Source organism: Corythoichthys intestinalis, chromosome 2 (assembly GCF_030265065.1).
Source record: "Corythoichthys intestinalis isolate RoL2023-P3 chromosome 2, ASM3026506v1, whole genome shotgun sequence".
Classification (NCBI taxonomy): domain Eukaryota; kingdom Metazoa; phylum Chordata; class Actinopteri; order Syngnathiformes; family Syngnathidae; genus Corythoichthys; species Corythoichthys intestinalis.
The window spans coordinates 21,864,035-21,886,243 of record NC_080396.1 but is presented as its reverse complement, the minus strand read 5'-3'; the positions used below and the strand labels follow the sequence as shown (position 1 = coordinate 21,886,243).

At 37.8% G+C, this 22,209-nt stretch overlaps 1 protein-coding gene across 1 annotated transcript in view; it reads right to left on the bottom strand.

The window, feature by feature from the left end:
* The window catches only part of LOC130932154 (cryptochrome-1-like), a 49,344-nt gene that overhangs the window by 8,434 nt on the left and 18,701 nt on the right, over positions 1 to 22,209 (bottom strand). The window contains exons 3-12 of the mRNA XM_057861598.1: positions 19,299 to 19,407; positions 19,066 to 19,208; positions 18,600 to 18,784; positions 13,886 to 13,974; positions 11,363 to 11,503; positions 7,378 to 7,689; positions 6,101 to 6,252; positions 4,793 to 4,995; positions 3,389 to 3,514; positions 3,194 to 3,310 (exon numbers count right to left, since the gene is read on the bottom strand). Coding sequence (XP_057717581.1) covers positions 3,194 to 3,310; positions 3,389 to 3,514; positions 4,793 to 4,995; positions 6,101 to 6,252; positions 7,378 to 7,689; positions 11,363 to 11,503; positions 13,886 to 13,974; positions 18,600 to 18,784; positions 19,066 to 19,208; positions 19,299 to 19,407 — 1,577 coding nt within the window. The remainder of the gene's footprint in view (positions 1 to 3,193; positions 3,311 to 3,388; positions 3,515 to 4,792; positions 4,996 to 6,100; positions 6,253 to 7,377; positions 7,690 to 11,362; positions 11,504 to 13,885; positions 13,975 to 18,599; positions 18,785 to 19,065; positions 19,209 to 19,298; positions 19,408 to 22,209) is intronic.

Genomic DNA, 22,209 nt, shown 5'->3' with positions numbered 1-22,209 from the left:
GAAAGACACTTTTTTATGCACACAAAGGCAACACAAATGTGATCCTTTTGAATCTTCTCCTCTGTGTGTCTGCAAAATCGAATGTTTTTTTTTTTTTTTTTTTTAATATTAAACTTTCCCAGCGTTATTTCGTTGTGTAAATGCTTCTATAATGATCACAAAAATATGTAGACTATTTAAACATTAAGAAACATGCGTTTTTTCTGCCATCTCGAAGAAATAAATTGCTGCTGCTGCGGGGTTTTTTTTCGCGTCACTCCAAGCCGGGTCATGCTTCAATACCAGCGGGCAGTGTCGGGTCGGGCTGGATTTTTTAGGCCCCATCTAACCTCTACTATCTCTCTGCCCTCTCAATTGCAAAAAAAAAAGATATTTCCTCATGTTGAAACAGATTGTTATGGCTGCTAAAAGGCTGCTGCACTTCATTTTAATTCATTATTTTTTATTGTTACGTGGTAGTTACTGATTGCATTTCTAAGTTGATTGCACATATATAGTGGGCTAGGCTAACATTTTACTTTTGTTCTACATTGCAATTTAGTTGGATGTTTTGTTTGCAACTGAACTGATCCCTGGATTGATATTGCGATAAAGATGCTGCTGCACTACAATATTTTCTTTGTCGCTTTCTTTAATATTTACTTGAATATTTTTATCGATGGGTTGTTGTGACTAAAATACAGTGACTGTTATTACTGATTTTGCACAGGAGTTCAGATGTTGCACTGTGTGAAAGGCTGCTACTGTGTGTAAAAAAAAAGAGAAAGCCCTGGTCTCATTCAAAGCACCAATTAAATGCTGTGATGTTTTTTTTTTTTTAAATATATATCTAAAAGTATTTTCATTTGACTTCAACCAAGAGTGACACAAGAGCCAATAAAAAGTTGTTTAATGTCTGACTGCTTGTGTTGCCTCATGATTCACGAAAAATATGCTTTGCTTTAGAATTTTAATGCGTCCCAGGCTTTAAGGCATCGCGATGCATTGCTGAATCGAACCGAATCGAATCGTGACCCTCTGAATCGAATCGTGGCCCTCCGAATCGTAATCGAATCGAATCGAGAGGGCAGTACTGATGCACACCTCTAAAAATTACCAAGTAGAGAAAAACCATTCAAAATAATTGTTACGATTTTATTGTCCTGGATAACTTTACCCTCTCTAATCATGTGTTATTTTTTTTAAATTAAATCATATTATTTATTTAATTAAAAACATATTATTAAATAAAGGTTTTCTGTTATCCCCAGTGTCACTGTCCAATCTATTGTGTTAGGGTATCTTTAAGGAAATTCCCCATTTATTAATGACATCACTCTTCTGCGATAACATCACACCAGAGGAGGGATTTTTTTTTTTTTTTAAATAAAATAAAAATCAAGTCTGATTCAGCAGTTTTATGAAGGATGTTCAGTGTAGTTTGAGTTGAATTGACTAATTTCAAAAGCTTTACTTTTAAAATGATAGATTTCTCATCAAGTATCCAAAGTCATGTTAGCTATTATGCTAGCAAACCTAGGCTGAGGGCTAACTTTAGCACTAAATGTCCCCACTGTTAGTGTCTACCCTGTTACATCCAAATGGTATTATTATTACTTATTAATTATTATTATTATTATTACTATTTATTAAAAAATAAATAAAAAATAAAATAAAATTTTCGGACGAATTTTATCTCAGATACACTCATGCCTCCTTGTGCTGGAGGTAACTTACAGACTGCCAGCCAGAATATGTCAGAACACCAGAGAAGGCTGCTTGCTTGGCATTTTTGAAGCACATAATGCAAGCGATGGGGCCTTGTCAAATTTTGTGTTGGAAAGCCGATCAACAGCAGAACGGTTTGAGCCGACACCTCCTTTAAAACCAAAATCAAGACATTGCCGTTATTGACTCAGTGTGATTGACAATGACGTCTAAATAAAGGGCCTGCTACTTGCAGCTCCACATGTGTCTGTATTCATCATTCTGATGTGACTTCAAACTATTTTAAATTAATTTATACTTGGGACTTTGATAGTGAACCTTTGGTTTAGGCCAGCAGCTATCGAATATTTTGGTAATCGAGTATTCGACTGAAAATTCTATTGATTAATCGAGTAATTGGATACAACTTTTTTTTTTTTTTTAAGGTAAAGAGCAGTTATAAATATACATGAGAAAACAAGACATTTCATCTAATATTGAACCATTTTCAGTCAAACAATGTTTTCATTTTTTAATGTACATTGTTAAACATGGCTAACAGTTGCATCTCAGATGTGACTAGAAAAAAAATGACAAATTCACTGCTTTCACTTAAAAAACTTCTAGATCTTATTAAAGAAAAAAAAATCTTATTTATTACCTAAAAATGTCATTAAGCTTGATAACACACATCACTTAAAAGTTAGGTGTTTTCCCACGTGTTTCAATTGAATTTCCATTTGTGTCGAGCTATTTTTAAGTTCTAGTTAAGTTTTAAGTTAGTCTAAACTGTAAATCCCAATAGGATTTAGAGTTTTTGCAGTGTTCAAAATAAATGTATGATACCTGCTGTATTGGAGCACATTAGGGACCAGCGCTACTTGGTGTTTTATCCAGCAATGACTACCGAGCTAAAATTGAAAGGTAGCTTTATTATGTTTTTATTTTACACCCTCATCACTGTTCAGCGCTGTGTTTTTACAGATTGAATAAAGCCTGTATGTAAGACACATTAGCCACGCATCGACAGTAGTCATAATTAATAGAAACCTAGCCCTTTGGTGGGCTAACGTTACATGAGCAAGGGACAGTAACGTTAATCCTATTTATTAGCACTGAAAAGTCTACTGCTTTAAGATGGCGGCTGTTTACCAACGCCGCCGAGTCTGTCATTTCGCATCTATTTCTATATACATGTGATATCTATGAAACGCATCAGACTGTACGTGCTACCACCATAGCATTAACATGCGGGCGTAGTTTGTAGCAACGTCGGCATAGTTTGTAGCGGCTGTCGGCTACAGTCTTCTTCCCTATACGCTCGCGTTGTCCCGCATTAAAAGTAGCCCAAATGTGATGCTTAAAGCTGGCAAAATTAAACTATTCCTCGAGGCGAATAAAATTACTTGGATCAGTTTTTAAACTCTAGTTACTCGAGCTGCTCGAGTATTCGTTTCAACTCTACTTTGTTTAATGAACCAGAAAATTGTTTGGTCATATGTCGCACCGTGCTGCGGCATCACTGGCAGCAGTCGCTGCCCTGTCTGTTCCTCGCTGTCAAAGTTGAGGAGAATGCTCCCGCTGCCGTTGCCCGTGGCGACAGAGCCGCCCGACACTCCAGGCACTGAAATGACAGCATACAGGGAGATTTAAGCAGGTGGAAGTATAAGAGGCAATGTCATAGGAGGCTCTATACACTTACTGTGTGGGGCGCTGTTGTTGCTGCTGCTGTTGTTGTTGTTGGTCCCCGGCTGTTGTTCTCCAGGCGAGTAGGCCATCATTCCTCCACTTCCGTTGCCATTGGTGGATGGAACAGATGCAAGCAGGCCTGAAAAACATAAATATTAGAGCTGAGAATCTTTGGGCACCTAACAATTCGATTACGATTCAGAGGCTTCGATTCGATTACAAAACTATTATTGACGGACCATCCTCCTTTTTTTTTTTTTTTTTTTTTTTTTTTAAATGTTTTGTACATTAGTTCCAAAATTGTTCAGAAATACTCTCAGGCTGAACCAAACTACAATTTCAGTATCAAGTTAACATATAACAGTAAACAAATATACAAAAATAACAGTAAATAAAAAACTTCAGTCCGCATTCTGTATCAGCAGCTTTAAACTACATTCAATTAATTTAATGTTGTGAATCAACCGTTAAAGTTGTTAAAATTGCTCCCGTTATTCCATAATTTCCCTTTTGTCTACTTTCGACATGTGAAAGTTTTAAAACTATTTTAAAGATAGATTCAAGTCTATATTTTACCGATTTAGGAGTATTTTAGATAAAAAGTTAATTAGGTTCGCTTGGAAGGTTCGCTACAACAGCCTTGCAGGGAAGTGTACTGCTTTAAGATGGCGGCCGTTTACTAACGCCTGCATCTAGCTTTCTGTAGATGTGCTGCTAACGCTACCGAATCTATATTGCATCTAGTCCTATATAAAAGATATATACCATAACATTATGTGGATGTACTTTGTAGCAGCTTTTCGACAGCAGTCAGGTATGTTGTGTTTTTTTATCTCGTGGAATGAGTTGAGCTAGAGCCGTGAGTTGAGCATTGGCATTACCCGAGGGGCCGGGTAATGAGAAGCATGATGTTTAGCTATTCTCGCTCCTTTCCTCATTGCGTCCCGAAGACCGCGCGGCACTCTGAGTGTGTTGTACTTCCGCTTTACTTGGCATATTTCAATAATCAGAATTTGGATGTTTGTGAATCGTTCTCGAATCTTCCACGGCCGAATCGCGAATAGTCTAAGAATCGGAAATTTTGCAAACCTCTAAAAAATATGGTGACATTACGTGGCTATCATTGATTATTCAACTAAATCCATGTCTGATTAATGTTGAAAATCACAAAGGTAATTGTTAATCATGATCACAAATCAATGGCTGCCATTGACGGCGATAAACGTCCAATCCATGTGAACTGGGAGGGTTGGAAGCGAATGAACGCAATCTTCCAACCCTCCCAATTCCAACGGATTGGACGTCCAAAAGTGATACACTATTTAAATTCACAGCAGAAGGATGAAAACAGCCACGTGATTTGATGGCTACCACTGTCAACGGCAGCCAATGAGTTAATATTATCACATGTCTTTACCCAGTCCTCGGTATCGGCTCAGCTGCTGGTAAATTTGCTTCATCCTCTCAATGTTGAGCCGACTCGCCTCGGCGTGATGCACCATTGGTTTTGGGTAGTGGACACCGATGACACATTTGGCGGCCGCTTGCACAGACTCCGGCGCGTTCCATGGGTCATAGATAAACTTAGCAGGGAAAGCTCTGAGGATAGGTAAGTAACGTCTGCAAGCACAGGGAAACATTAGAAACGCAGGAGTGTGTAAAGAGGATGTGGATGTTTTAACGCATATGTGTTAGGGGGGCCACCACAAACAATTATATTCATATCTTCTAAAGTATATAAATCACGTTACTCTTATATTAATCTAATCTTGGATGGAACCAAATATAATGCACTAAGAAATGTTGTAGTATGAATACTATTTAACGATTCAACTGTATCATTGTTTTCCAAAGCAAAAGGGAATATGATTCAAATTATCTCATTTTGATTACTTATGAAGGAAATCAGTCTGTGAAAAGAATTTGGGATAATCTTTTTAAAATGTATCAAATTTAAAGTTGTTATTAATTAATTACATAACAGATTCGTTGTCGATTAACTTTTAGCCCTGATGTGTTGATGGATGTGGGATTATTAGGCGGTACAGCGGTTTTCGTTTATCTTAATTTAATAATTATTATTATATTAAGAGTATATGTAATTATTGTATAATAAATATATAATTATGAATTCTTAATTATGTTGTATAACGATTTAAATATTCTAAACCATTATTTATTTACATACATTCTAAACAGTCATTTCAAGTGACATGCTAATGCAAATTTACATGAAAAGTTTTCACCAAGTAAAATTAAGCAGTTTTTTTTTTAAACTACGTATAGAAATTTGACGACATTTCCGTAATTGGCGGTAACAACCTTGCTTTGGACAACCTTGCTCAATAATGTCTATATATGCTATATGTAGCTCCACTAATCACACATTAAATTAATCTATGAACTGTACTGAACTATCAGCTAATTTCAGTATGTATCCGTGTACTGTGAAGGATGCAGTAATCATAAGGGTGGTGGAGGGTTAGTAACACATTAAGTAAATGCATTGTTTTATTAGGTGCTTCTCATTATCAGAAAAATCTGGAGTCTCAGTCCAAGCTCCGAACCTTTAAAAATGGGGTCTTGCGACCAAGACTGCTCTTGATTGCTACAACACTAGTGTTGAGCGCAAACTTTTACAATTGTCCATTCTGAGGAATTTGGAAATTAACCAGGTCTCAACTTTTTGTTCATACTAAGGGCCTGTGCTAAGAGAGGTACCCACCTGATGAAGTCCCCGTTAGGATCAGTACGCCGGCCAAAGCCAACAGGGCAGTAGCAGTGGAAAAACTGCTGGAAAAACGAACTACAAGACAACCACATCCAACTACCCGCATTCACGCTCCAGTCGGCGTCGAGAAGCAGCTCCTCAAAGACCTGTAACACCACAAACCAACGTGACCGTGACTGACTGAACTGTGGACAATTTTGAAAAGTTAGTAAAATGGGACTAAAATAATTTTAGCCTGTGCTTAATTTACTTCAAGATACAGAAACTAACATTTAGAATACTGTCGACATGAACTATAAGATTGGTTCAAATTCAGTTTTGCTAACAACATTTCAGAACTCCTTATGGTCTTTTAATCCTTTATAGGGCAAGTGACAACAGTATTTTCAGACTTTAAGGCATACCAAATTATAAGGCGCACCACAGAACAGTTTTTTTCCCCTACATAAGGGACACCTGATTCAGTGTACTGCATTTGTCATTTTTGTTTAATATTTTTTTTAATTGGTTTGAGGAATGTGGGTCTTAAGCACTTTATCCACAAAATAGGTTAAGCACAACCAGAATTCATATACTGTATCAGGCACACTGTCAATTTTTTGGAATATAAAAAGGATTTTAACTGCCTTATAGTCCCTAAAAATATGGTAGTTTTCAGTAATTTATGAAAACTTTTAAAACAATCAATGATAATCACATAATCATGTTATTTTCTATTATTAATTATGTTGATGAATCTTTATATCATTTTTAATTATAAATTGATGTATGAATCAATAAAATGCTAACAAACACTACATTAGCTTTGAAATTATTTCTGGAGAAATAGGGATTTTTAGCTCTGCTGGTCAGTGAACTGCAGGTCACTTCCTGTTTTGGGGCGCAGGTACGGGTCGTTTCCCGTTGATTTTGGGCCACTTCCTGTTGATTTTGGCAAATTTATGGGACACCTCTTAATTTCTGTGTCCCTTCCTTTTGCTTTTGGTGCATTCCTGAGTCACTTTCCGTTGATTAATCTAAATTCAAGGTCACTTCCATGTTGATTTTGGGCCATTTCGATGAGAAATTAACTTTGGATGTGGCCCTCAATAACAGTAACATTGATTTTTATTTTTTATTTTTTTTTGGGGGGGGGGGGGGGGTACAGTTAGAGGGCCCTATGAAGTGTAGGTTGATTTTCTTGCGAGGGTATAAATTCATAGTATTTGAATGAGTGCCCTATGAAGGGTTAAGGAACCTACAGATGGTGGCTTTATCCAATCGTAGCTAACCTTCATTCCTTCTTCCCAGCTGATCCATAAGTCGCCTCTGGTGAGGAAACATGCCACAGCATGGCGAGCCAGGTGATGGATCCAACCCTCTTGCCTCAGCTGAGTCATGATGGCATCTATCCAGGGGAAGCCAGTCTTAGCCTCTGCCCACTTGGCAAGCGCCTCAGGGTTTTTGTCCCATGGTATTCGGACACAGATGGGGTTCCCCTCCATTTTGTCAAAGCGCGGGTTGTTAGTGGCTGCGGTGTAGAAGAACTCTCGCCAGAGTAACTGTCCGTAAAGCGAGAGAGGAGGGGAACTGTTCTTTTTCACCTGAGACAAAAATATTGGAAACAGAATTTAAGAGAACATTCAAACGGGGACAATGAAAACAGATTAAATACGTAACCACCCATGGACACTGTATAAAAAATAAGAACATTACAACAATTTAACAAATTTGGGGGCCAGATCAGGCCCATCACACAATTTTGTGTGGCCTGTGGCCTGTGGAAAAAAAGAAAGGAAATATATACACTATACTATATATTTATATGGTGGAAAACACTCAGGTGACTTGAAATTCCGCTCTGAGACCCCCAATTTGGCCAAATTTCAAAATTGTCCTATATATGCATGTGTGATACATCATTGGAAAGCTTAAAATCTCAATTTCCTGGGGGAAGAAAATTTTTGAACAGGAGGTCATTTAAAAAAAAAAAAAAAAAATTAACAGCAAAACCCTAACTGGAGGTCAGAGACGCCATGATTTTAACGAGATCTTATTGCGTACTTCCCTCTTTTCAATCCAAAAACGCCATGTAGCATGTATCACCGAATGTCAAGACACAGCTGTGAATGGCCACAGCTGGATTTTATGGGTGAAACATGGTAATATAACAAGGGTCGCGACGCAGAAATCACACACATCAAGGAGTCATCGAGATTTTCATTTTCATATATTTACCCTTTTAAACGTTCAATTATTTATCATCTAAAATATTGGGGAAAATGAGACACTAACGAAAAAACTACAATTAAGCAATTGCTATGAGGTAGATATCCATGACTTTTTTACAGACGCTAATTTTTTCATTGTGACGTAATTTGTTTAAAAGTTTAAAATATGTGAGTGAACAATTTTTTAAAGTCGTTTTTTTTTTTTTTTTTTTTTAAACTAAATATTCTAGACATCAGTTAATGATTTTTAGCTAAAAATGACATATTTCGAATAATAAATACGATTACTTACCTTCTTTTTATGGCTAGGTTGGAACAAAAGCGGTTGGGCGACGTCTGTAAACAGGGGTTTCCAGGGTAAAACGGACAAATTAAAAATAGTTCGGGGGCTTATTGCGCCATGAATCTGCTATGGCAGCATATCGACATATTGTTCTATCAAACACAACAGTTCGTTTGGCTCAAAATAGAGCAGTTTATTTTAAAGTTAGTTTTAAAGTTTAGTTATTATGCTCCTCACCTCTGGAACAAGTTACCTGAAGGTCTGAAGTATGCTCAAACTGTTAGCTCCTTTAAATCAGGGCTAAAAAGGCTTTTGTTTAAAACTGCATATCCATAACTGTTCAGTGTTTCCCACCAATGAACGAGACTGTGGCGGCCCGCCGCAGTCTCGTTTGCCCCCCCCCCCCCGCGGGGCCCAAAATAAAGCCTTGCTCTATTTTCAGAGCGTTGGTCACAGTAAAATATTTATTAGTTCAAGCAGAATAAAATGATACATATTCACGGTACAAGAACGTCGTTTCCGTGTCCATCGATTGGTAAGAAAAGGCTGTTTGTACGAGTGACGTGTGGGCGCTCCCGTCAGGTGGGACATTTCACGTGGAGTGGCTATTTTTCGGCAGAAAACCGGCGCGCCAACTTCAGACAATTACGGCTGACGAAACTTGGATAAATGCGCGCCCCCCCCTAATTTCGCGAGCTCTGGGACACTCGAAAAAATGACTCTAATACCTCTCCTTGCTAAGTTAATGGTACCTCGATGTGCATTTGTGTGGAAATTTAGTTCACGAACAACGGGGAAAAAACTATTCACCTTCTCACCGAATCAAGTAAAACCCTTTACACGGCTATTAGAATTCCCTCAGTCCTGTAAATGGGTCAGTTGACAGAAGGACTGTTATTGTTGTGGTAATGTAGTACTTATGAGGGTCAAATAAAAAGGAAAAAGGAGGACTACGACGGCGGTCTGAAACCCGCGGCTCTCGGGCCGCATGCGGCTCTTTAGCGCTGCTTCGGAGCTTTTTTTTTTTTTTTTAAATGGAAAAAGATGGGGTAGGGAAATATAATTTTTGTTTTAATAGGATTTCTAGGAGAACAAACATGACACAAACATTCTTTCAATTCATTAATATTGTAATGAAGTTAAACTTGTGGTGGCATCGTACAACAGAGTAGTCACGTGGTGCGCTATAGGATCCACTGCAGGGAAAATAAAAATTTAATCATGAGGGGTAATTATGTATTTCTAGCCAACTTAGTCATTTTTATAGTAGGCTAATATAGCTAGTATTGATGATTATAAGGCTTGTACAAGGCTTTTAATTTTTTGCTGCTCCAGACATACTGTATCAGTTTTTTTTTTTGGGGGGGGGGGGGGGGGGGTCAAATATGGCTCTTTCAACAGTTTGGGTTGCCAACCCTGAGTCACTACGAGATGTAAGTCGTACTATTGCTACGAGAAAAAAAAGTCGCATTATTACATAGGGTAACGTAGCTGTAATCAGCAACGCATTTTACATACATGTACCGTAGCTGAGAGCTATAACATTAGCCTAGCTAATGAAATATTTCAAATATATCTTTGTTATGGTTCTTCTTGGGGGGAAAAAATAATGAGAAAAAAAAAAAAAAAAACTCGCAGTGGCACGAAATGGTGTGGCTGTCCGACTCCGATGCAGCCCACCACCACAGTTTCAAAAAATCCTATGGTCAGAGACCCTCCCACCACATTCTCCTAAAATCCTGTGGGAAACACTGCTGTTTATATATGTCGATCTATTTGCTTTCTATTCCTCTTGTGCTTATCTCCATTGCTGATTTCAATTATTAGCAGTAGTAGTAGTAGTATGTTTTATTATTTTTATTTATTTCCTTTTTTTTTTTTTTATTCTATTCGTGATTAAATGCGATTTTTGTGTATAATTTCATTTCCTATTTCGATTGTCTTTGTTTTTACGTTGTATTAATTTTAATGTGATTTAATGTGATGTAAAGCACTTTGAATTGCCTTCTGTTGAATTGTGCTATATAAATAAATTTGCCTTGCCTTGCCTTAAAGAGCAGAAACTGCTTTTTCAGCCTTGTCTGTGTTTTCCGCCATATATGTGTATATGTATACTTAAATAGATGTATAAAAAAATAACAAAAAACCCAAAAGGAGTAACAACACTGACTATTGTCTTTAGTATTTCTTAAAAAACATTTTTTTTTAAAAAGAAAAGAAAATTACATTTCATTAAAAAGAGAATACGTTTTACTCCTTTTTTTTCTCAAATAAAGTGAGAAAAAAAAAAAAAAACCTTTTTTTGAAAATATGGATAATGTTTAGGTCAATGTTTCTAAATGATTCATCAACTATCAAAATATTTATCGATTAGGAAATGAATCATGGCAGACCTAGTTGGCAGACATAATGGCTCTGGTGAGAAAGAGAAGGAGTTTGACACCCGATATACCATCACTGAATTTCACCTTGGCAATACAATTGTCTAACTCAGGGGTGCCCATGTCCGGTTCCTCCAGAGCCCCTATCTAGCTTGTTTCCCATGTCTCCCTCCTTTAATACAACTGAATCAAATGATCAGCTCATCAGCTAGCCCTGCAGGAGCCTGATAACGATCCTGATTATTTGATTCAGGTGTGTTGAAGGTGGGAGACATGGAAAACAAGCTGGATAGGAGCTCTCAAGGACCAGAGTTGGGCACCCCTGGTCTAACTACTATGTATGTAATTTTTCAAAGAATCCTACTCTGTGACGATTGCCCACCTTGCGGTAGAGGTCGGTGAGTTTGAAGTAGAAAAGACGACACGAGAGACAACCGAAGCGCAGGTAAGGGCTGAGGCCTGTTGGGCTGGCCAGCAGCGAGTTGGCGTTCATCCTCGGACGCTCAAAGTTTGCCACCCATGCCTGGAAGGTGCACAGGGAGACCAAGGGAGGGGAGGTGCAGAGCATCCCACAGCAACCAACAGTAAGGCTATGTCCACATGTGCACGGGTATTTCTTAAAAAGTTTTCCCCACTTTGAAATTTGACGAAAAATCTCATCAAAATACAGGATATTATAAAAGTAACAAGAGGAGCTTAACAAAACGATGTAAGACTGTTTTAGTCAAACATGTACAAGGTTATTAAGGAAAAAATGCATTGTTATCAACGGAAAAAAAGGGGACCGACACTGAAACGAATTGTGGGTGGGTTAAAATGACCCCCCAAATATAGAATTAAATTACTAACCTTAGGAAGGGTTTTCCCAACAACTAAATTTCAGTTCCCTTAAATTTGATTTGGGACAAAAACGCATTGAATAAGGAATTTATTTTAAAAAAAACAAAGAAAAGTCTAATACCTGTGTTCGTAGACATGGCCTTACACTGCATTTCAGAAAAAGGGTGTTATCAAATGTTGTACCTCCTGTATAGATAAGCGCCGTAAATATTAGGCGTTCAACTAACTCTTAAGTACTTAGTACTCTTTAAAGTAAGAGTTAAAACTATTCATTCATTCATCTTCCGAGCCGCTTATCCTCATAAGGGTGCTGAAGCGTATCCCAGCTAACTATGGACAGTGGGCAGGGTGCACCCTTAATCGGTTACCAGCAGAAGTGAAGTGACATTTAATTGTGTAACGTTTTGAGAAAAATGTAATTCTAAGAGTAGTTTTATTCAGCTATACTTTTTACTTGAGTAGTTTTGTGAAGAAAAAAAAAAAACTACTCTTACTCCGCTACTTTGGGCTACACATGAGTTGTAACATATGTCTTCTTTATTCAACATACGTATTAGATTTATTTATTTATTTATTGCCAGCGATGCCAAGAGTAGCTCTACCAATTTTACCAATGAGACATCGCAACAACAATCAATAATGACTCCATTATACCAATCAGACGCAAGCTTGCCGTTCTATGTTCCCGCCAGCCTGTTCAATCATGTGGTGTCTTTAAAGCACCAGAAAAAATTAAGTATTTGACATACGAGCGCTGCCCTCAACATGACTCGAAAGTGCGGATTTGAACGACTTTCCGAGCTTTTATTTGGCACCGATTGACCCGGAAAACCGGAGATATGATCTTATTATTACAATTTTATTCACCACAGGGCACTCATTGGGCTCTTTGGACAAACAATGCTTCATTTGTGTAATTTTTTTTCTCTGGTCAGAATTCAAAGATTTTTTTTTGTATTTCTTTGGTTTAATGTTGTTATGTAATGGATTAATCGTACAGTATCATTATAACAACAGTTTATATAGATACTTTTGTGCTCCATTGTAAAAAAAAAAAAAAAAAAAAAAAAAAAAAATATCAAAAATGTAAGCAGTTACTCACAATGTTACTCATTACTTGGGTATTGTTTTTGCCAAATATTTTTTACTTGTACTGGAGTACATTTTTTGGATGACTCCTTTTACTTTTACTTGAGTAATTTATTATGACGTAACCCTACTCTTACTTGAGTAAAATTTTTTTGCTACTCTACCCACCTCTGGTTACCAGCCGTATCGTAAGTCGTAATTCGTAGGTCACAAGGAGACGAACAACCATTCACGCACACGCTCATACATAGTGAGAATTTAGAGTTTTCAATCAGCCTACCATGCATGTTTTTGGGATGTGGGAGGAAACTGGAGTACCCGGAGGAAACCCTCGCAGGCACGGGCACAACATGCAAACTCCACACAGAAATGCCGGCGCATGGGAATGAACCCTTGATCTCAGAACTGTGAGCCTAACCACTTGCCCACCGTGCCGCCGAGTTACATTAATCAAGCCTTAATTCAAGGTTCCAGCAGGTTGACTTATTATTGGTGAGCAAATATAAAATCTCTCTTGCCACATAAAAAGCTCACATCTTCACTTTGTCATTTTTACCTATTTATGGTCCTTAGAAAGTCACAACCTGTGTAAAGTTTAACAAAATTAACATGAACTGAACTGTGTGATATTAAAAAAAAATGCGGCATACAAACACATACATCATCTATTCTTCATGGAAATTTCTGTGTGAATATATTGCTACAGTCTATTAGCATGATGTTATTAGTCTACATGCTGTTTTTTTTTTTCATATTGGTCAGCTAAACGTATTTGGAGATTTTTAAAAAAAAATGTTGTCGGCATATGTATTGTTTACATGTGCGTTGACCAGATTGACATCGGAAATATGAAAAGCTCGAAATGGGACTTCCCAGTTTTCAGGAATGCAGTGTTGTATGGCTACTTGGGGAAGTCTGTCTCATCACAAATACAAAAATATATATATAATAAATAAAAAAATGAGACAACACTCACTTTTCTTTCTAAATGGCGCTCTATTCTCGTCAGAGCTTCAGTCTCTCCGCCTGGCCATACGGCGGTCGGGAGGCCCTCTGTGTCAAAGCCTGCGCACATGCATGCAATGTATTACTTTTTCATTGCCATTGACAATAACAGACGTCCAATCATGTGGCTTTAATTATCCTGGTGTGAATTTTTTTATGTCTATCTCTAACAGACGTCCAATTCATTTGAGCTGGGGGGTAGCAGTGAATGAGTTGAAAAAGGCGGTACAGATCATTTTTGTCAGCTAAAGTTTTGGTGGTGCAGCAGCAGCATTAATATTCCTCATATGGATAAAACTGAAGGTACAGTAAAATATCAGAAATCTTCCAAAGTGACTGCAGCAGACCACATAGACTGGATACACCAAGTCAATTAATTTACAGGGTGATTGAAAAGTAACTCCCTATTTTAAAATACTTCTAATGTATGTATATGTTGTATTTTCTTCTTATTTTTTCTGTGTATGTGTCATGAGGGAAATGGGAAATAAATATTTTCTTGTTTTCTTTTCAGATCGAGTATTTGGTTAAAATTTAATAGCGTACAAGAGTTGTGAAATCAGTTACTGCAGTTCCCAGGTGGTGTGAGAAACTGGTGGCTAATGCTGTCGCTGATAACAAATTTTAAATAAAACTCCATGTAATATACTTTCTTCTCATGTTCATTTCTTATAAGAATTCCGATTCAGAAATAAATTACTAGTAACGTAATTTTCGGACTACAAGCCACTACCTTTTCACCCATTTTGAGCCATGCAGTTTTCAGTCCAGTGCAGTTAATTTATAGAATTTACAGGCTCATGAGTTGCATGTCCTTTGGTGTAAAAATCCCATAATACAAGGTGGACACCTGTGGTTTATAGCAGGGGTCCTCAACCTTTTTTGCACCACGGACCGGTGTGATTTGGGTCTTTTTTTCACGGACCGGTGTTCGGTCAAATTTTGCACCCTTATAAAATTTTGCTCCCAAAGCTTTTGTGGCGGTGAAAAAAGCCCTCTTTTATCTTCAGTTGGACTCTCAATGTTATCCAACGTTGCTAAAAAACTATTTACATCATAAACATACATGTGCAACACGAAAATGGCGTAAATTAATGCTTAATGACACGGCGAAGTCGTTAAGTGAGAGAGCTGCGTGCAGTTGTTGTGTGCAGCTAACATGGCAAACGTAAGTTAATATTCCTTGTACTTTGGAATCGCTGCATTCGCGGTCATTTTTAACGTTACGCGAATGCCAAATTTGTCAGAACACCGGCAATGTGCGGCAGAAAAATACAGCAAATATAAAATAACATTTGTTTTTAGCCCCGTCGTGTTAAATGCAGGGAAAATACAACTCACCCACTGAATCAGTGGGAGGCCTGAGCTTGTTTCGCTGAGATGAGATAGGGGAGTGAGAGAAGCCCGCTTCACAAAGATACGATGTTGGAAATTGTAGCACAGTTTTCAGTGGTCTCCTAGCGATGTCGGGATATTCCGAAATGACTTTAATCCAGAACCTCGGTAGAGTTCTTGTCTCAAATGTACGTTTAAGGTCACCGTGATTTACGATCTCTACGAGCTGATATTCCTGTTGCACAGACATGCTCGAATAACTCGGTTTATTCACATACGGGTCACGAATCCACTCCTTCGCAGTTTGTGGGTCTTTAGTGATTGGGAAGTGGCATGGATTTTTTTTCTTCGAGGTTTTAGGCTCATCTTCTGGCTCATCAGGTGCCCTTTTCCCCGCAAGAAAATATGTCCAAAGACGTCTGTTTTTCAGTCATTCCAGTGTGGGGGCTAATTTTTTCCGGTAACAAATGTGATGCGCCCGCTGTATGTCTTACATCATTATCGAGGACAAGCGCACATAGATATACAAAACAAGATGTACTTCTAGCAGTCCAATCAATGGATTTCTATGACGAGTATTATATCTAGAGTAGTCACACGCCTACTTTGGGCGTTAATTTGGCCAGAATGCAGTCGTTAATAAGTTATTATTTCTGTGCGGCCCAGTAGTAAATGCGCCAAAGACCGGTACCGGTCCGCGGCCCGGCGTTTGGGGACCCCTGGTTTATAGTCCAGTGCGGCTTATACGTAAACAAATTCTGTTTTCTTGTAAAATTTGCTGTGTGCGGCTTATATTAAGATATGGCTGATGGTCTGAAAATTACAGTGCTTACAAAATAGAGAGTTACTTTTCATTCATTCATGAGAAAGAATGTCTGAACTTGTGTCTGGTAGTTTGATAATAAATAAACACACCTAACATGCTGACAAGAGCACAAGCACATGGGTACACAGTAGCCATCTGCTCTATTCAAGTGGAACAAGCCTGAAGCTCCTAGGAATGAATGTGGTCTGACAGATGCTAACAGTTTGACAACGTTCAAGGCTAATTTAAGAGACAAACAGCTTGACCCCTACCAAGGAAGCATTACAAACTTTAAATACTGTATTGACATCTTATATATAGTGTGAAAGGCTGGTCCAGGTGGAGGCAGCAGACGGCTGCCGGCAAATCTTGGCTATTAATTGAGCCAAACCATCTGTGAATGGAAAGCAGACATCTGGATAGAAGATGAGCTGCCATGCAATTAATCCAATACTCAGATTAAGACCAGTGGTGTCTTAAAATACAAGAAAAATATGGCTTGACAGATGGAGCCTTATTTTCGTCAACGCCACAAATCTAGATAAGCTTAAGGTTGTGCCAAGCAAAAGGTGGTTTTTAGACCGGTCTTTCGTAATTTCACGGACAGTTACAGCTATTTGCCTTGAAAATTGGGCAGAATACCACTAATATGCATCAACACTGCAGTCTCTTTGGCTAAAAATAAGCCGTATTCTTTACATTTTCTTTAAGATTGATGGAGCTTTCGTTCTCTATCTAATGGAAGAAGAAACTGGTTTGCTTGCTCAAACTTTCACGTGCCCTTAGTATGAAGAAATACAAGCAGAATGCAGGCCCATTTTATGCAAAGTTGTCAAGTGAGATCTGTGCTGTAAAATGGGGACTTGGAGAATGTCTTCTACCCAGATCACTTGTATGTATAACTGAAACGAATACTCGAGCAACTCGAGTAACTCGAGTTTAAAAACTGATCCGAGTAATTTTATTCACCCCGAGGAATCGTTTAATTTTTCCAGCTCTAAGCATCACGTTCTGCACGGGCTACTTTTAATGCGGGACAACGCGCTGACGTCACGTGCATAAAGGAAGAAGCAATACAATAAAAACAAAAAAAACTTGACGCAGCCGACAGCCGCTACAAACTATCCCGACATTGCTAAAAACTACGCCCGCATGATGCTACTAGCAGGTAGTGTCCGATGCGTCTCATAGATATCGCATGCATTTAGGACTAGATGCATAATGACAGACTCAGCCGTGTCTGGGCAGCGTCAGGAAACAGCCGCCATCTTTAAGCAGTAGACTTCTCATCGCTAATAAGTATAACGTTCGCGTAACGTTACCCCTTCAGAGGGCTAGGTTTCTATTGATTATGACCATTGTCGATGCGTGGCTAACGTGTCTTACATACAGGCTTTATTTAATCTGTAAAAACACAGCGCTGTAGAGTGATGAGGGTGTAAAATTAAAACATAATAAAGCTAACTGTCAGTTTTAGCTAAGTAGTCATTGCTGAATAAAACAGCAAGCAGCACTGGTCCCTAATGTGCTCCAACACAGCAGGTATCACACATTTATTTTGAACACTGCAAAAACTCAAAATCCTATCAGTACTTACAGTTTAGACTAACTTTAACTTAACTAGAACCTAAAAGTAGCTTGACACAAATGGAAATTAAATTAAAAAAAAAAAACACGTAGCTTTCAAGTGATGTGTGTTATCAAGCGTAATTAGATTTTTAGGTCAGAAATATGTTTTATTTTAATAAGATCTAGAAGTTTTTTGAGTGAAAGCAGTGAATTTTTTTTCTAGTCACATCTTAGATGCAATTGTTGGCTGTTTTCAACAATGTTCATCGAAAATAAAGACATTGATTGACTGAAAATGGTTCAATATTGGATTGAATGTCTTTTTTGTCATGTATACTTATAATTGCTCTTTACCTAAAAAAAAATGTTTTATCCGATTACTCGATTAATCGATAGAATTTTCAGTCGATTACTCGATTACAAAAATATTCGATAGCTGCAGCCCTACTTGTATGTATAGTGCCTTTACTTGTACAAGTCCTTTTTCCTTTGCTCTGGCAATTAATTATGCTAATGTCATTTAAAATATTAAGGACACAAATTAAAACTTGTGTAAAGTTTAAAGTTAGATTCAATGTATTTCAATATTTGTGATGTGTTAAATGAATTGTGCGTGCGGCGTGGCTCAGTCAGTGGTAGTCGTTCCCCAACCCAAACGTTGTGGGTTCGATTCACCGCCATGATGACCTCATCTCACTATCTTTGAGCAAGATACTGAACCCCACATTGCTCCTGATGTTGTGTCATAAGTGGTTAAATGAGAATATAGTGTCAAAGTGTTTTGGAGGTGGTGCTATACAGGTTTAAGACCATTTATGTTATAAAAAAAAAAATACACAAAATATGGTAGAACCACCTCCTTATAATGGACTATGAACTGCTTCTGATGGTCCACTATAGTTTATTACATTGTCAAATATCAATGAAAAGAAAATTGGATTAAGAAGTGACAACAGAATTTTGTTGTTTCTCTCACCAAGCTCTTCCAGCGATGGGACTCCATACTTGTCTCCATGGTCGTCCAAGACAGGTGTTATGCAGTTGGCCATCAGGCTGTCTGAAAGTGTCTCCACAGGCATCTCTGGAGGATCCAGTCGGCTGATTAGTGTCTGGAATCGCTTGTAGGTAAGAGGAGGTTGGCCACCATTCAGTTCTATAATCCTGGTGGGTAAGAAAAAAGTTTGAGACCATCATTTTATCCAGTTCTGCATGGGATAGTGAGAAGCTACTGAACTTCATGCAATGTTTGATTAAAAAAAACAAACAAAAAAAAAAACATGCCTTTTGAAATGGATATCTATTTTAGTGCTCACAACAGCAGATATATTTTAAATTCATAATGTTAAAAGTATTTTCTAAACAATGACCTAGTGTTGTTTTTTTAAATTCATAATGTTAAAAGTATTTTCTAAACAATGACCTAGTGTTGTTTTATAACATACTTGTCCAGGTGATAGAGTGTGTGTGAGATCTTAACGATGACCTCCACTCCCGCCTCCATTGCCAGCTTCTTGATGGCGGCATCTCTCTCCTTTCCAAAAGGCTCAGAGTCATACTCAAACGTCAACCGAGAGATCTTCCATTCCTGACACAGAAACAGCAAACACATCAATGCTTACAGGGTAGGAATTAAATCCCAAAGCCTCCAAGAGGGACACTTTTCAGATAATCTAACCTTAAAGAGCCGCGGGAACACATTGGCTGGTTGGCCTCTTATGACAAAAAGGCGGGAGTTGAGCTTCCGAAGGTTGGCATCCAGATCCTCCAAACACTGGAGAAGAAACCTATCAGACATAGACAAAATTACACTGGTTCAATTGGGAAGCCTCAAAATGGTGAAGAACAATGCTCCTCCATTAGTAAAGAACTTTTGCCAAACACTTGTCGTGACTTCCCTGGATATGCTCAAACTTTTTCATGCCACTCTAGTCATGATCAACTTCTAAGTCATTTGTTTTTCCAAGGATGCAGGGCTGTCACAGATGTGTGTGGTTGTGTGGGTTTTACTCACTGACGTATCACGCAAACTCAAAATAAGGAAACACAGTGAGTGTGTGTTGCACATGAAGGAATCCGTATCTGTGTTTACATGTTCTGTTCGTGGAGATTAACCATAACTTTGTTTTAAAGTGTCAATTGTATTATCGCAAAAAACTATTCTCTCGTCAATGTGGTCAAGATTTAAATCACAACCGAGCATTGTTTTAAATATTTGTGCAAATTATAATAGCTCAGGACCAAATGACTGAGATTTGATTTTTTTTTTTTTTTTGTAGACAGAAAATACTTTCATAATTTAAAAAAAAACAAAAGCTTACTAACCTCCTTAACACGTGAGTAAAAAAATAACAGGTTTGACCTACAAATCAGAACAACTCGGCAACCCAGTCTAGACTGTGTCTGATCTGCATTAGGATCAGGAAGGGGCTCGAAAAGTCGCTTCTGTACATGTCCATTAGACAGTCCCTGAGTAGAGATGACAAAACTAATCTTGCTCCTTATCAATTCAGAAAGCGGCAGAGAAAATGCACATTTTAAAAAGGGTATTGTTCATCTGCAATGAAGAAAATATGACCCTCAAAAGATCTGTTAATGGTTTGATAGTAGAGACTCTAAAACAAGGGCGTTGAACATATAGCAGATAGATTAAACCACATAACTTTTTATATGGCTACAAGTGCATATTTCCAAGATGGCCTTTACATTACTACTTGAGATTTGAAGAAAACAGTAAATTTGAAAATATATAAAACACCATGCTGTGTAGGCAACATTCACACCTGAAAGCATGACAGTAGTTCATATTTGTCGGTCACTTATGTGGGTTGACGTTCAAGTACCATGAGCGCTTGTGCATGTAAATTTTAGCGATGCCGACATTGCAGCGGATGAACACATTATCCTAGGTTCACATGAAAGTACATGTGAAGTCCGCCTGGCCGCACATCTGCAAGGCTTTATGTGCGATTATGTGAAGATTTTCCACAAGTTATGCTCTGTAGTGTGCCTACTGAGCTACTTCCTGTTAATGCTCACTTTTCACTGTGTTCACTGTGTGCGCTTGTTGGCTACGTCATCAAACCACAGACCTTATATAACTGTTCTGTCCTACATTTGTTGGTGAACATACACTCAATTTCCTTCAAATCACAACACAATCCCTTAACCTAGTAACCTCATTCCTGGTTCATGCGCGCACACTCTCTCTTCTCTTTATATATTTGTTTGTATTAAAATAATATTAAGGACTGGTGTGAGAAGTTTGCCTCTAAATTACTTATGGTTGTGGTATGACACACTATCAGGTTTCAAATATGTCAGTCGTTGTATGGTAAGATTTAATTACATTCAGCTGAACCCTTTTAACTTCAAATAATATCATATCTACGATTATATTTCCAGTACACGTTGGTTACCACACACTTGATTTTTTGTGATTTGAACTAGGTGTTTCAAAGGTAATTAGTGATATACAGATTACACCAACATTGATGGTATTTTAAAAGTGATTGGCAGTTTAACTTTCCAGAGTATAAAAAGATGCATCAAGGTAAGGTTTTTAGTTAAAAAAAAAAAAAAAAAAAAAATCACATCGAGACATGTCAAAGTAATAAGGTACCTTGACAGAGTGCATCTCCATCCAGACAACAGATATTCTAATGCAAAATTATTTACCAATCGCAGTTAAAACTTCACTTAATTTCAATAAAGTGTTACCTGCTAACATGAAAAAGTAAATAAAAAAGTATAAATAATTATGTGCTGAAAGCATTATATTTTTTAAAAAATTAAACCGGTTGTATTTCTATGGCAGTTTCTCTGTACAACTACACAACACTACTACTAAAACAAATTACAGGTACGTTTTTTTTCCCCAGTATGGATAACGGCTGACAATGCCGTTTGTATGCAAATGAGATGATGTACATGTTTTATCTGCGCTGTCTCTTGTTTTGGCAGAAAGTAGAATGACAGCAGTGTGTTGAGCAAGCGCACTTCCCTCAGCCATCATGTTTGCCTGTAGCCTTTTCCAACGAGCGCGTCCATCAGCTGCGAGAGTGCCTCACCACAAGTAGGTCACGATCACATAACAACTCAGAATTTGTATGTCGCTGGCACACTAGCCTACATCTGCTTCCTCTCTCGTTCTTCAGTAAGAAAAACTATTAATGGAGCATAGTTCTAAACAAAGACTTTTGCCACTCTCTTGCGTCATTTCCAGTCCATATAATAAAAAGGACAGCTCAGAATTTACACAAGGCATGATTGATTTTGGGTGTTAATTGTCTATACAGTATAAACAAATACAAAGGCAATTGACAAAGTACAGCAGTACCCCCAAAGTCTTAACTCAGTCCATTCAATTATGCTAGTTGGCTGCGAAGTTATTCTAATTTGCACAATATTGTTCAAAAGGAATCTTTTGTGAATCACTTTGTTTTATGCTTGTTACCGTTTGGAAATGTCTAAGTAACACAACTTTTTCATGAATGAAAATGTGTGTTTGAACGATTTGTTAAGAGCATTGTAAAATAAAAACGTTAGCATTTTACAGCATTTAAGCTAGCAGACTTTGGCTAAATTTT